Source organism: Octopus sinensis, linkage group LG15 (genome assembly GCF_006345805.1).
Source record: "Octopus sinensis linkage group LG15, ASM634580v1, whole genome shotgun sequence".
Lineage (NCBI taxonomy): Eukaryota > Metazoa > Mollusca > Cephalopoda > Octopoda > Octopodidae > Octopus > Octopus sinensis.
Window position 1 is genome coordinate 22,116,264 of NC_043011.1, and position 16,546 is coordinate 22,132,809.

The following is a 16,546-nucleotide window of genomic DNA, read 5'->3' on the forward strand; positions in this document are numbered from 1 at the left end:
TACACACACACACACACACACATACTTTTTTTATTAAAGCTGCAAAAGCATCACAAAAAAAACTGTTACTCAGTGTTTCACGTTCCCGTTTGTTAGACAGTTGTGATTAAGAGTCTTAATTACAACTGTCTGACGAGCAGGAATGTCAAACTCTGAGTAACATTTTCTTTTTTGTGATGTTTTCGCAGCTTTAATAAAACAGCGTATTACTTTACCTTCAATATTCAAGTACTATTTTTTCCAACTTGTTTTGCATTTATGTGATTACTTGTGTGTATGTATATATATGTGTATATATGTGTGTGAAATCTGAAGAATCTACTAGAGTAGATGCAAGCACTAATATATGATTTATAAAAACATGTGACTTATTAATAAAAATCTGTAAATGTACAACCATCCAGATTTCTGTGTACCTTATTTTTCTAATATGTGTGTATGTATATATGCATACACACACATTATGTATATATGGATGTGCATGTGTGTGTGTGTGTGTGTGTGTTATGTATGCATGTATAATATATTTGTTGCTTTGATTTGCAGGGTGTAGTCGATGGTGTTACTGGTATTGTACGAAAACCCATTGAAGGTGCTCAAAAGGAAGGTGTTGAAGGGTTCTTCAAGGGTAAGTGTAGATGATTATTTTAGTCTCTCAGTTCTTCTCAATTTTTTCAAATCCATTCCTCTTTCAAATAATTCCACTCTGTATGTTTACCATTCATCTTATCACTCTTAGATCCTCTGCTAAACTAACTCTAAAACACCTTTTTCCCCATCTAGGTCCTGTACTAAATAGTCTTTCCACTCCTTCTTGCCTTCCTTCCTTCTTGCCTTCCTTCCTTCTTGCCTTCCTTCCTTCTTGCCTTCCTTCTTTCTTGCCTTCCTTCTTTCTTGCCTTCCTTCCTTCTTGCCTTCCTTCCTTCTTGCTTTCTTTCTTTCAATACTTCCTAGAACTGTATCTCCTTTGGAAATTTTTTTTTTTAAACCCACCAACCTATATTTTGCCTTCAACCACCAATCTGTAAGATGTTCAGAATCAATTATACCAACTTCCAAATTTCATCCAATCTTGGATGACTTTACAGAGCTATAAGTGGGTATCACTATCTTCAGATTTATTGCTTAGTTAGAAGAGAGGCCTGGTTCTCTATTGGTTATGACAAGTGTTCTAGTTGATTAAGACAATCAAACAGCCTGCTCATGTATGTGGCTGAGCACTCCACAGATACATCCTTAATGTAGTTCTCAAGGAAAATCAGAGTGACACAGAATGTTACAAGGGTGGCCCTGATGAGTTACATGTACAACTCACTTTTGCCAGTTGAAAGGAATGGACCAACAAGAAATAAAGTGTCTTGCTCAAGGACACAATGCACTGCTGGGTATCAAACTCACAACCTTATGATCATTAGCCAAACACTCTAACCACTAAGCTATGCCCCTTCACTCCATAAAAGTGAGATCTGGCCTGAGAGCTTGCAACCCAGTGAACTCTGCTAAAGGTACCTTGGGACATAGCAGCAGTGTTTTAAACAGAGTGATGGATTAAGTTTTCTAGCCAAGTAAACCATGGCAAATTTTAATTCAGAACACACACAGCTGAAACCAATACCACATCACATTGTCATGTCCGATGCTCTGCTGATTCAGCCAGTCCACCACTTTAGATGGTACTTTATTTATCAACCCTGGAAGAATGGAAGGCAAACTTCACCCAGCAGGAATTTTAAACTCAGAATGCGAAGAGCTGGAATATATACTCACTTACACGTCTGCCTATTCTCTGCTTAATTACCATAGGTGATGGCATAAATGATGCACTGCATTTTAGATGCACCCCAATTTCAGCAGCACATATTCAAAGGAAAAAGTTTTTAGTGCATTAAAGCATGTAATATTTAAAGCAATCAGCCGGTAACTAGTGAACTTTGTCAGTTGATTATCTTTTATTTTTTATCTTTTACTTGTTTCAGTCATTAGACTGTGGCCATGCTGGGGCACCACCTTGAAGAGTTCTTAGTCAAATGAATTGACCCCAGTATTTATATTTTAAAGACCAGTACTTATTCTATCAGTCTCTTTTGCTGAACTGCTAAGTTATGGGGACATAAACACACCAATACTGGTTGTCAAGCAGTGGTTGGGGACAAACACAGACACAAAGACACATAGATATATGGAAATATACAGCAAGCTTTTTTAAAGTTCTGTCCACCAAAATCCACTCACAAGACTTATAGTAGAAGACACTTGTCCAAAGTGCCATACAGTGGGACTGAACCCACAATCATGTGATTGGGAAGCAAACTTCTTACCACACATTATGTGCTACGATAATTTCTTTTGCAGTACAAGTAATTATAATGTTTAAATAAATAGTATTATTATAGAGTCAGGCTAAGTAGAAGAGACTGTTTGGATTAAAATTAGTCTATAGTAGTATCAGAGACAAAATTAATTTATGGGAGACCCAACTTTGCATATAGGACTCAGGGTGATATTTTTTTTGAGTCATTTCATTTGTTTTACATTTCATCAAATTTGGTAATAATACAAAAATGTTGATTCACAGGTGATTACAGGTGATTGCATTTTGAGTACCAACCTATTAGTGAAACAGTCAATAGTTCCTATCACATTAGTATTTTTGACTCACAGAAACATTCTTAACTTTTAATATCTCAGTCCATTTAATTATAAGTGGCACATAAAAAGCACCATCCGTTCGTGGCCGTTTGCCAGCTCTGTCTGGCACCAGTGCGGGTGGCACGTAAAAAGCACCCACTACACTCACGGAGTGGTTGGTGTTAGGAAGGGCATCCAGCCGTAGAAACACTGCCAGATTTGACTGGGCCTGATGAAGCCTTCTGGCTTCACAGACCCCAGTAGAACCGTCCAACCCATGCTAGCATGGAAAACGGACGCTAAACGATGATGATGATGATGATGATGTACCATGGAAAGGTACAGTTCATTAATGCCAATGTAAGTCTGTTGTGTTTTAATAAGTTTGCTAGTGAAGAATTCACATACTCTCCTAGGATAGTGGGTGGAGTAAAAACTATTCCTTTGTATCTTTCTTTGAATTACAGCATGAAAACAACTTCTTGGGCAGTCCCCCCAATAATCCAGTAATTTGTGGAATATTTCCAACTTCCTTGACTTTTATGTGAAATCTTTTAACACATTATTTATGAACAAACAATGCTATTCTGTTTAATCTGTTTTCTTTTATTTTGAAAAAAACCTAGGTATTGGTAAAGGTTTAGTTGGTGCCGTAACTCGCCCGACAAGTGGAGTGATTGACTTTGCTAGTAGCTCCCTTGACAGTATACGCAGGTTTGTATTAATAGTTCTGTTGTGGGGGATTACAACCGTGTTTCGTGGTCTGCTACCACTACAGCTCCTTTATAGGATCTAGTTAGCTCAAGACATCACCAGGAGGAACCACGTCCGGTTTCGGCCCTTACTCCTCTACCGTTTTGATGTGGCAGGGCCCCCCTTTCGGAGGTGTCTTCAGCTCTGTTGTTGGGTGCATGGCTTCTTTCTTCTTCTTTCTTCTGTTCCCTGACCTCTTCGATGTATCGTCAGTGAGTGTCAGCCAGTGACTGACTGACTTGTCAAATTTTTCCCTTTAAATACCTGCTGCTAGGCTCCAGCAAGCAGCCCCAGCAAGTTGTCACATAACACTGTCTCACCTTAACTGACTAGTGAAGGCACGTAGTTTTAGCCTGCACATTCTCTAAATGACTGTCACCTGTCAGTCAGCGAAGCTGATTCAGTGTCAGCTTGTCTCACCTAATGATGTTATAGTGTATACTATTAGGAAATTGTCATTTTGTTGATGTGTTTTAGCATTTATTTATGTGACAAGTTTCATCTTGCTTATTAAATTGGATGTTGTGATGAAAACTAAAACATGAAGATAATTTGTTCAAAAGAGTAAAATAAAACTGAAACAAGTAGAGCTGTGTTTGTAGAGCTGTACAATAGAATAACTGTAACATAATGACTCTTTGGTCACTAGTCTAGCATCTTAGTCATGTAACAAATGTATAACAAGTTGTAATATAGTTGTTATCATAGTTGTTTCTTAATTGTACATAGGCCAGTTTTATTGTTTCCATTTTTTTTTTTGCTTTTTGTATAGAATTGCTGAAATGTCGGATGAAATCCGCCGTTTACGCCCACCACGTCGATTCCATAATGACTTGATAATCCGGCCATACAATCATCTAGAAGCTGAAGGCTATGCAATTTTACAGGTAAGTAATGTTACTTAATAAGTACAATATTTGAATCAATTCACTAAGAGAGACAGCTCTTTAAAATGTCAACAGATGAAGGGCTTTATTTGATAAGCTCAATAAGAGGAACATCAGTGTTGCTTAGGGAACTAATATATCATGTTTCATAATATTTGGGGGTTTGTTTTATCTAGAACAGGGGTTCTCATCCATTTTTTACCTATGGACCCCTTCGATTACTATTTTATTCTGGTGGACCCCCATAGCCATTCAATGTTTAAAAGCTAGTTTTATTAAAACTTCTTTCAAAATTCCTATTTTGTTTGAACCATGTAAAATGTTAAAGAAACTTGGCTGTTTCTTGCAATACATACATATACATATATCTAAAGCAAAATTTTTCAGGGGCCCTTAAAATACTAGTATGGATCCCCAGTTTACTATTTTGTTGTGTGGAGCCCCAAAAATCTTATTTGGACCTTCAGGGACCATATGGACTCTTGTTGAGAATCACTGGTCTAGAACATGTTGCTCAAGTAACACTCCACTTGTTCTTCTGAACATTAACTTTCTACTCATTTTTTTTTTTTGTAAAGAGAGGAAAACAATTGATTATATTATTCATTTCCTTAGGTATTTATTTGATTTTATTAATCACCGAAAGGTGAAAGGCTGAGCTAATTCCTTTAATATTTGAACATTTGAACTCAGAACAGTGAAACACTGAACTATATACAATAAAACATCCCTACTGTGTCTGGCTGCCTGATGTTCATTTTCAACAAAAAAAAATAATATCTCTATATATATAAACAGCAAAATGTCTGTGTGTGTGTCCTTTACATAAATCCACAATTTTTCAGTTAGAGGGCTCGCACTTTCTATGGTCATTTAAAACCGTCCAAGGGTGGTCATGCACATCTTTACATTTCCCCAGTCACCCCACAAAGCCATTAAAAAATCAATAGAAGTGACTTTTTTGTGAATTTTCTATCCAAAACCCAATCAAAATGCCTGAAACTTGATATGCCAATTGAAGGCCAGTTAGCTGTATGTGATTGATCGGAGATTTGGACAGTACTCACGTGTATGTGCATACACATGCAGCTGTATATGCATGCACTAGCACTATGACCCAGGTCATAGTGCTAGTCAATAATAAAACATTAAAAATGTTACACAAAAATTCAATTTTTTTCCTTAGGTATAAAACTAAAAGAAGAAAATCCAAGATTATATTATTCTCTGCTTCATGTATTTCCAAATAACACTAGTGTTGTAATGTCGTGATCCAAGTCAAAATAGCTATTTTGACTCAGTATCAAAAATCAGATATTTGGGGGCCTTTTCTCTCTTTCCTTCTCTCTCTCTCTCTCTCCAATTTACAGGCATGTTGCAGCCTCTTTACAATATTACCTCTGAATGGGGATCTTTACATGTGTATTTGGTGGGTGCAGTTTGTTGTATTAAAGTTTATTTTAATCTAATCCCCTTTTAATGAAATTTTCTTCTAATTTCAGGAAACTGAGAAAGGAATTTATGCTGCCACTGATGAATATATTGCTCATGCTGTTGTAACTAAAGATGGAAAAAATGTTCTTTTAGTGACAGATAAGTAAGTTAAAAAAAATTGTAGTGTTTTGTTTTTAATTTTTCGGGTTGGCTTGCATCAGTAGGTTACATTCAGCCTTGTAGTGTCCAACCAATTGAGGCACTTGGTGTTAAATTGATTTTCTTTCTTTCTTCCTTCCTCTTTTTCCTTCTTTCTTTTCTTGTGTTTGTGCTTTCATCTTTTTGGATTTGGATTTTAATGTGGTTTTGTTTATTATATTTTGTAATAAAATAATAAATAGTTTCTAATGTAGCCAATTAAATGCTATTGTCAATACTATTAAGAAAATCAATAAACTTCAACAGACACTGTCTGCTATCAAAAGTACTGGTTAATTGCTATTCACACTGCATTGCCTAGAAGTCCAAATATTCTGCTCAGTACCTCAGATTTGCTTTTCAATTGCTTGAGCTTAAACCACTTGAGCATGTCCATTAGTAGCTGACAATATTGGTAGTAGTGGGGGAGCATCATAGCCATGTGTTGAGAGGGAAAGTTTGAAGGAAATATTAGCCATTTTTCACATTTTTTAGGGGTAAGCAAATAGGAAATAACAGTTGCTACCCAAGGACAAAAATCATGTAACACCCCGGTATCTGTAGCATTTGTGTGTGTGGGTGTGTGAGCTAATATTTAGTATATTTCACGGATTACAAGTTAGTTTAAATAATTTACAATCTGCAGTGAACAAAAAGAATTTCCCTGAGATCCGCAGTCTATTTTGATTCACTTTTCAAGCTAATTCACTTAAACTATAGATACCCTCTAGACAAACATAAGCTACACAATTTCCCATTTCACTACCCATTGTTTGTATCATTCATGATTAACCAAAAATTTCAGACTTGACCTCTGCTGAATTCCCAATATAGTTAGGAATTGACAAACCCCTTGTTAAAATCTGGTCAGTCAGAATAAAGATAAGTCATCAATGCTGAATAAAACTGTTTACAAATGTTTTCTCATAGATAGTGCTATTTTAGGTGTTGTTTTGAATATTTTTCTTGTTTTATAATTTTGTGACCATGAAAGAAATTAAAATAATGCTATTTAGGTGTTGTTTTGAATATTTTTCTTGTTTTATAATTTTGTTACCATTGAAAGAAATGAAGCTAGTATGGCCCACTGGATGTGTAATATCAGTGTGCATACACAACAGAGTGTAAGTGCCCTGAGAGAAAAGTTAGACATAAGAAGCATCAGATGTGGTGTGCAAGAGAGACAACTGCGCTGGTATGGTTATGTGATGCATATGGATGAGGACAGCTGTGTGAAGAAGTGGAAGAGGTAGACCCAGGAAGACATAGGTGGGGAAGCATGACCTTTGAATGTTGGACCTCACAGAATCAATGACAAGCAACTCAGACCATTGGAGATATGTTGTGCTTGAGAAGACCTGGCAAGACAAGTGAAATTGTAGTTGTGGCCAATGCCCATTGTTGCATAACTGGTCCATTTAAAAAAGCACACTTCAGTTGTTGGGCAATTTGCCATGCTTGTGTAGACCTGTTAAACCGAGTGAAATTGTAGTCATGGCTGATGACAGTGCTGCCTGACTAGCACCTGTGCTGGTGGTACGTAAAAAGCACCATTCAAGCGTAACCGATGCCAGTGCCTCCCGACTAGCACCTGTGCCAGTGACACATAAAAAGCACCTTTCAAGTTTGACTGATGCCAGTGCCACCTGACTGACTCCTGTACCAGTGGCATGTAAAAGCATCCACTACACTCTTGGAGTGGTTGGCATTAGGAAGGGCATCCAGCTGTAGAAACCTTGCAAAATTAGATTGGAGCCTAGTGCAACCTCCTAACTTACCAGTTGTCGGTCAAACTGTCCAATCCATGCCAGCATGGAAAGCAGACGTTAAACAACAATGATAATGATGTTGAAGCTCACTGCACTCAAATATTTCCAGAAAAAAATAAATTACAAAGTCATGGGTTATTTGCACCTGATGTGCTACTTCAACTTTTAGAAGAATCTGTTGAAGTCAAGGTTTCAAGTGTACAGTGATAAAAATGAAGAGCTATGGTTTTTGATATTGAATTCACAGACTGCCAATTCTAAATATCACTGTTTTCTGAGAGGTGTGTGTGTGTGTTCTGGGTATGGAGCTCAGATCTAGACACAAGTTATCTCCCTGCACTCAGAGGTGATAGAATTAAACTATTATTTTTGTTAAGGTTGTTTCAACAGATATTCTATAGAAACTATAGCCAGCACTGATTTTTGCTACAACGTTTTGTATCAAGATGTCAGATATAAACAAGCAATGAGATCAGAGATAAAAGTGGGTAATTAGTGTATATACTATTTTTCAGGGATTGTTGCCCCTTCATCAGCACTCATCTAACCCACTCTTACCTCTGAACACATTGCTTATATAGCAGTGTTATTAGATATACCAATTTACATATTAGGCACATTCCTGGAACTGGTATGTAAACATCAAAGATTTGTAGGTACATGGTACTTCGTTATGCAAATACAATATACTCTGAAGTATACTATTGGGTTATCTGGAAAGTTCATGCCAATTTATAGTAGCTTACCTTTCGACTTATTTTAGAACATGGTTGAGTCCATAAAACATGATTTGACTACACCTCCATTTAGAGAACAGTTTAAGCTATCTTTTCATGGAAGAAGGTTTATGTTCCTATAACCTGTGTTAATTCTGTAACCCTTTAAAATGGAAGATAAGAAAGTTCATTTTCGGCACTTGATACTTTGGGAACCAGACAAAAATTACTGCAGCTCAGCTGGGATGTGTTACCCAACCCTCCATATTCACCAGATATTGCTCCTTCAGATTTCCACTTATTCAGGTCTCTGCAGAATAGTCTTAATAGTAAAAATTTCAATTCCTTGGATGATGTAAAAAGATACTTTGATGAATTCTTTGCCATGAAACCACCTCAATTCTGGGAAAAGGGTATTTTCAAGTTAAAGGCAAGATGGAGACGGATTGTGCAACAAAATGGTTCATATTTGGTTGATTAAAAATGTAATGGCAAGTATTTATTGACCTTTTTCCTTCCTTTAAAAATTGGCACGAACTTTCCGGACAACCCAATAAATGTTTTTATAAGTCAGTACTACATTCTACTGTGTCTGCATGTTTTGACTTATCACAAAAATGAACCATTTATTTATGATTGATAAAAATAATTTTCAACTGTATTTTGTCTTTGTTTTTAATTAATATTTTCTACAACAACTCAATCATTATTTATTTCAGACGTCTCATATTTGCTAACCGTGGTGAAATCTTTGGCCACTGGGACTGTGAGTGGACACACCTTTATAGTGAACTTAGAGAGGCTCCAAAATCTCATGCAAAGGGAATAGAGATCATCTTGAAAGTAAGTACATTTCTGTATTTTAACTTTTCTCTCTTCTACACTTATCAATAAAATATTGGTTTCAAATTTTTGGCACAAGGCCAGTGATTTGGGGAGAGAGGGTAAGTTTAATAACAGCAACCCCACTGTTCAAATGGTACTTATTTTATCGACCATGAAAGTATAAAAAGCAAAGCCAACCTCAGCAGAATTTGAACTCAGAAGGTAAGAATAGACCAAATGATTGTAAGCATTTTCCCTGGCATGCTAATGATTCTGCCAGCTTGCCACCTCACATGAATTATTAAATAAGCTAACTCATTTACTATCGCTGAAGTTGATAACTCTTAAGATACCCACAGCCTTTGCTGGAGCTTCTAACAGTATGTTTGCCGTAGTAATGTGAAACTCAGCCATAACCTGAACCACTGTCAGCTGAAATGTAGCTGAGGTATTTTAGGCTGTTGTTGTTTTGCCCCAAATCAATCTCAATCAAGGGGAACTATAGTATCCTATCTTTTGGGGGCTATCTGGGACTGCATTATCTTGCATACTCTTTTCTATTTTAACGATGTTAGGTGTGATTTTATGAAGATACACCTTATATTTCTAGCAAGTGGAACAATTGTATAGACAAGCCCTTGTTGACTCATTACCTTAGGTAATAATATGGCAGAGAAAGACTAAGAAAAATGTCTGGGAGAAAATGCCTGTGAAGACACATGGCTCAGTGGTTTAAGCATCAGGCTCATTATCATGAGGTAGTGAGTTCAATTCCCAGACTGGGCTGTGTGTTGTGTTCTTGAGCAAGACACTTTATTTCACATTGCTCCAGTTCACTCAACTGTAGAAATGTGTTGGAACATCACTGGTGCCAAGCTGTATCAGCATTTGCCTTTCCCGTGGATAACATCAGTGGCATAAAGAGGGGTTGTTGGTATGCATGGGTGACTGGTGGTCTTCCATAACCAACCTTGCCTGAACTTGTGCCTTGGAGGGGAACTTTCTAGGTACAACCCCATGGTCATTCATGACCGAAGGGGGTCTTTACCCTGGGGAAAAAAATTGGTGACTTTGTGTCAGGTATTACTGAAGTAGTAGTTAGTGAAAACTTGCTAAACAATGAACAGAAAGACTCCTAGGTGACCTTCTGCTGCTTTTGAAATGCCACCTTTAGTGGGGATTGAACTCAGAATCTTCAAGTGATCCTATATCCCAAAACTGTAGTGTATATGCTCAACTACAAAGTATGATAGTGAGACAAGCCCAGGTGTGTTGCTTGTATAATGCTACTCTGCATTTTATAAAGAGTGGGTGGGAGTAACTGGAAAGGTCATTGCTTACCAATTTTCAGGTCTGGGCAAAGTTTATTGTGGAAGACCATCAATTGTCCATGCTTGTAGGTTTCTCTTTACCATACCGTTAACCTTAACAAATGATGTAAAGCACACTGCTAACACAGTAGGGACTTATAAAAACGTTGAATACACTTTATAGTATATTATGGTTGCATAATAAAACATTGCATCCCAACAAGTCATTAATATTTATCTACCAGGTTCCAGAAATGTTTTCTATAGGAAAGGTGATGCCAATACAGCTTGGCACCAGTGACATCATATACATTGCCTTCAGAATGTAGAGAACCAGAACTGATCATCCCAGACTTTTTTTTTCTGATACTCTAACCATTCTGCTAATCCACTGCCTTTGACTGGGGTGTTGGGTGGGGTTGGCGTGTTATTGACCATAAAAGGTATGAAAGACAGAGTTGATCTTGACAAGATTTGAACTCGAAGTATAGAGAGTCAGAGCAAATATTGCCAGTCAAATTTCTATGTGACCTTGCCAATTCATTATAAGATATCGTTATTAGACTGATAAAGGTAGTGCAAATGGTATTGGATCCAAAAGATGCTTATGGGAACTAATTTGTTCTCTTCATGTTAATTAAATAATATATTCATGATCTATAGGTGCATGAGTGGATATGTGGTTAACAAGTTTGTTTCCCAACCACATGGTTCTGGGTTTGATGCCACCATGTGGCACCTTGGGCAAGTGCTTTCTACTATAGCCCTAGGCCGACCAAAACCTTGTGAATGGATTTGGTAGATGGAAACTAAAAGAAGCTTACTGTGTATGAATATATATATATATATATATATATATATATATATATATGTGTGTGTGTTTCTTCTTATGGAAGATTAAAACTGAAAAACACCATTATATAAGCAGTGTTCTTCATTTCCAATTATCCATGAAAACACAGAGAAATTTTGCATGGGCTGGCAACTGGAAAGGCATTTGGCTATGGAAATTCTGCCTCAATAAACCTCATTTGACCCTTACCAGCATGGAAAAGTAAATGTTAAAATGATGGTGATGACGATAATGATATATCAACTTACTAACTTGTGTGTATGAATTCATTTTCAATATAATAGATTAAAGTTGATTAAATAGAGCATAAATCAATTAATAGAATATTTATGTTTTATCTGCCATAATTATTGTTATCTAGATAATGTTAACTTTATTTGCAGGAGAAGGAGAAAAAGAAATTCTTTGGCAGCAATCTGCCGAAAAAGGTTGTGATGATACAAGATCAAAAAGTGAAAGAGGTAAGTGTGTGTGTGTTGTTGGTAGTATGAGTTCTAGACAAAAATTTCCTTTAAATGTACACCATCTTATATATTAAGTCCCTACTTGTAGATCACATGATGTTTAGCAACAATGGTTTTGTCACTGAAATAGGATAGTTTTAGGAAGCTCATATCAGATTTGGAAGTACAGACCTTATTACAAAGAGTACTGATTTCAGCATTGTTCAGATGCAATCATTTGGTAAACGATGAAGGATAGCCATTGTTTATTCGGAACTTGTGGAACCACTTTGTGTTGGTAGCTTTGTCAGCATTATGGGGTGTGCCCTAGCTAATTGCCCCATCAACAACTTCAAAATGTGCTTAAGGACGTGCATGGTATATGAGGTAACCTGCAGCAAATGTGATGCATCCTACATTGGGAGCACCACCAGAAAACTGCACATATGCATCAAGAACATATGCACACAAACACTTCAAACCACAAACCCCTACAGAAGTGCCAGACCTAGGATTTCACAGAATTTATCAGGGATGTTCAGTGTAATACAATCTTAGATACATCAAGGCCATCCTTATTAACAAGCTAAGACCAGCTCTAAAAACAGAAAAGAGCTACATGAAGCAGATTGATTGTTATAACACCAGTCTACATGTCACCATCTTCCTCCTCTACATATTTGAGCAATGATCTATTCCATCATTCATTTCTCCATGTGTTCTGAGGAAGAGGTCATAACCCCGAAATATAAGGTAGAACTGTTGTCTTATTTTCACTTCTTCACTTGTGCTATTTACTTATTGGAAGTAATATTATACAATGATTCACCCTAACTATTCTATTCTAATGTATACATATATCTCAACCATGCTTGGGCATCACTTTCCATAAAGATAAAATAGTATAATAATAGTATATTGCAATATGATGTTGTTGATATTCAGACCTTGATCAGCCTTGGACTAGAAGGTTTATCAAAGACGCTCCATTCTGTCCCAGTACATCTAAAAATACATTATCCTAATGTGTCTTTCACTGTTGCTATCATCTACTCACAAGTTTGATCCCATTAATTTTGGGATGGCACATGTTTATAATGGACCCGTTGATTTTATAATTGTTAATGATGTTATCTTTTTAACTCAAGATATATTCAGACAGTGAAGTAGGGAGGCATCTAAGTGTCTGAATGTATACATAGCTTTTGAGAGTCGTTTTTTTTTAAAGAGATTTGAAATGGTAAATATGAGGGCTGTGAAAATTACATGAGGAAGAAGAGTTTTGTGAATTCATATTAAAAAGATTTCTTGTTTATAACTGGCTATTGAAGTAGTGAATATTTTTATTCAACTGTAACTCACACTAATGTTTTTTTTTATTAAATATCTTGTTGTCTATGATCTATGAAATTCAGAATAATTAGAAACAGCCTTCTCTCACAAACAGCAATGGCACAGTATACCTATGTAGCCATAAGCAGGCTCAGATACCATCTTGAGTCTGCTACACTTTACTCAATGGAACATCAAGAATGTGATACATAAAGGGAGAGAGGGTTGCATCATACCTGGCTGGTACTTTATCAACCCTGAAAAGATTAAAGACAAAGTTGATTTCAGTTAGATTTGAACTCAGAGAGCCAGAATATTACAACACATGCTATCCAATGTTCTAATGACTCTGCTAATCAGTAACTTTTGAAGTGAGTGTGTATATATATACATATAGATGTGTATGCTTGTGTGTAATATATAAATACCCATACACACACTCAGATTATTTGCTTACACTCTCGAAGTGGTTGAAGTTAGGAAGGGCATCCAGCTGTAGAAACACTGCCAGATCAGACTGGAGCCTGGTGCAGCCTCCAGGCTTCCCAGACCCCGGTCGAACCGTCCAATCCAACGGACGTTAAACGATGATGATGATCTTACAAATGGAGTTATCAATATACACTTGTAATGGAAGTGTTTACAATTAATAAATTTATGTGTTGTAACTAGAAATTTTAGTCTACACCAGATTTTCATACAACTTGTACTGAGACTAACTATATTCATCTTTTCCATTGCTAAACTTAACAACTTGTCTTGCATATAGATAATGTCTGAGGTCCAAATAAATCATCATTTCAAAATTATGTTAGGTTTTCATGTCTTTAGTATCATCTGGTCAGGCAACTTGCCTAGACCAATGCAACTCTATGCCAGATGTCCTGATCAAGCAATGTGGCATGAACATCTGGTTTGGGTTTTAGTCATACTGGTCTTTCACTTGCTAAAATATCTCATCTGCACATGCCACAACTGTAGATGATAGTAGTTGTTCACTACTGAACTGGTTGATCCTAACCATTCATGGTTTGTTATCTGTTCATCTGCTCAGCACTTAGTGATATTCGCCCTTATTTTCTTTAAGATTCATTTGCCAAAATAGTTCACATCCATCAATCTGCATCCCATCATTTCAATAAACCCTGACTTGGGTAGTTACGTGCTATTTAACCCATAGCTGGAACCCTGACAGGTTCTACTACTCTGGGTCAGAGTAGACCTGGGAAAAAATAGTGGCTAAGAGGTGGTCCCATACTTCTCAAAACTCTGGAATTCTTGAGCCATGGCTCCACTACCAGATGCAGTTTAAAATCGTACCTGTTTCTAAAGCATGCAAACAAGTTAATAAAGAAATGAATGGATTTTTTTTTACCATTTGTGATCCACTTTCAGGATATGGCAAATACATCGTCATTTTCAAGAATGTGATATGCTTTCATGTCTTTCGTATCATGTGTAAAACATACATAAGCAAAAGAGATAGCAATTGCTTACATGTTTTAAGCAAGATTAAAATGTGCAGTTGCCACATGTGTGTGTAAGTGAGCTTGTGAGAAATCAGAAGTAAATTGAGTAAATAAATTATCGCTTTTTTTCTTACTTTAATATTTATAAGAAGATTGCCTTTATTGACCAATCATTTTAATCCTTCTTATTTCTTCTTTTATGCTGACCAGATGTTGTAACCTAACTTATGTGACCTTTCATTATCTCCTTTTAATTGCAGTGGATTCTCACCAAGATCACTGAAGCCATGGCACGTGCTTAAAGTACTTACCATGGATACACAGTCGAAAAGTTAGTCATATATAAGCCTATCCCTAAAGAGATTTCGAAATCAAGTCTCTAATTGCTGCCTCTGCTGCTGTTTCTTCCAACAGGTCTTTCCTGTTGCTTGCCTTTTGTTTAAAAAAAAATACACAGATCTTTGCTCTCCTCATGAAACTGAAAGGAAATGTTCCAGAAATTGCTGCTACTTAATGCTCATGCAAAATTAACTGAGATTGCTCTTGCTCAAATAAATCTACATGTCTGTGTGTCACTTGTCAATATCTTTGCTGATGAAAAGGAAAGAAAATCTGTTTGTTTTTCTTCTTTTTCAGTTTTGGAAAAGATAGTTCTTTATTTTACAAGTAAATATTGTGATTTGTGTAAATAGTTATTTCACTATTAAATAAAATTTTTTAAAATAGCAAAAAATAAAATCAGCCATTCAATTCAATTGCTTTAATTTTAAATAAAATACTTGCAAATTATATATATATATATATATATATATAATAGTAACAAATATATTTTAAATGTTCCATATATGCTTCAGTAGAATATATAGTCGGTCTATCATACATACATATATATACGTATACATATATAGATAGATAGATAAATAGATAGATATATATATGTATAGATAGTGCAGCTATGTTGGGGAGATACTATGTATAACATACATCCTTAGTAGATATGTAAAAAAACTTTTTTTAATTGTTTACTCAAAAGAAAATAGAAAAGGTTCAGCTTTCAAGTTATCTACTACACAATGCTTTGTCTTCATTATATCAATGCGCAAACCAATCACTGAGATGCAAAGTACAATTTTAGATACACCCAGCAAAATGCTGCACTACAGCCTAAGAGATATATATATGAACACATGCAAGCAAGCACATATATTTTATTTTCAACTTAATTCAGTGCCTTTTTTTAGCTTTCAAAAGAAAAAAAGAAAAAGAAAAAAAAAACAATAAAAAAAAAAGAAAGTGCCTAGCTGCGTGTGTTGTGCTGAAAGACATAAACGATGGAACTGTTAGTTTATGCCAAATGTAAACCTATACATATTCAGCCAATGTCACCAGCTTCTCTATGTTTAGTTACTGTTCTATAGTTTCTGCTAAACACTTTGCAATACTTATAGGGTATAATTCATCAACACAGTACCATTTTATTTTGGTGAGATAGCTGGGGAATGTGATACTATTTAATGTACAGCTGCTATTTCCATGTTATAAACTTTTAGTTTATTATTATTGTTATTGCCTGTTACTGTACAGGAGTATAACTATTCTGTGAATTGAAATGTATGTTATAACTCTTAAAAGCCATTTCCAACTACTTTCCTTAGTCACTGCCATGCCATGTATATAGTTTTTAGTTACATCAACGAACTAGGAAAAGCTTGTAATATCTTAATTTATTTAAAGCTTCTTTCTTATTGCTCTCCCATTCATCACTAGACAAAACATTTGCATATAGGTTCAGCTATTCTTAGCAACCACTGTAATTAAAGGAATGAAGCAATAGTTATAAAATATACAGATTTATTGCTTTCATATTTTCTTAATAACACAAACTAATCCTCAAAAAATATTTTAATGACAGCATGTTAGATATTATGA

General features: G+C 35.8%; 1 protein-coding gene across 1 annotated transcript in view; it reads left to right on the plus strand.

Moving 5' to 3' along the window:
- The window catches only part of LOC115219905 (vacuolar protein sorting-associated protein 13A), a 279,099-nt gene extending 263,749 nt beyond the window's left edge, over nt 1-15,350 (plus strand). Inside the window, exons 78-84 of the mRNA XM_036509534.1 lie at nt 547-628; nt 3,255-3,342; nt 4,154-4,268; nt 5,771-5,865; nt 9,105-9,228; nt 11,757-11,834; nt 14,878-15,350. Coding sequence (XP_036365427.1) covers nt 547-628; nt 3,255-3,342; nt 4,154-4,268; nt 5,771-5,865; nt 9,105-9,228; nt 11,757-11,834; nt 14,878-14,919 — 624 coding nt within the window. The 3' untranslated portion in view covers nt 14,920-15,350. The remainder of the gene's footprint in view (nt 1-546; nt 629-3,254; nt 3,343-4,153; nt 4,269-5,770; nt 5,866-9,104; nt 9,229-11,756; nt 11,835-14,877) is intronic.
- Nucleotides 15,351-16,546: the final 1,196 nt, after the last annotated feature.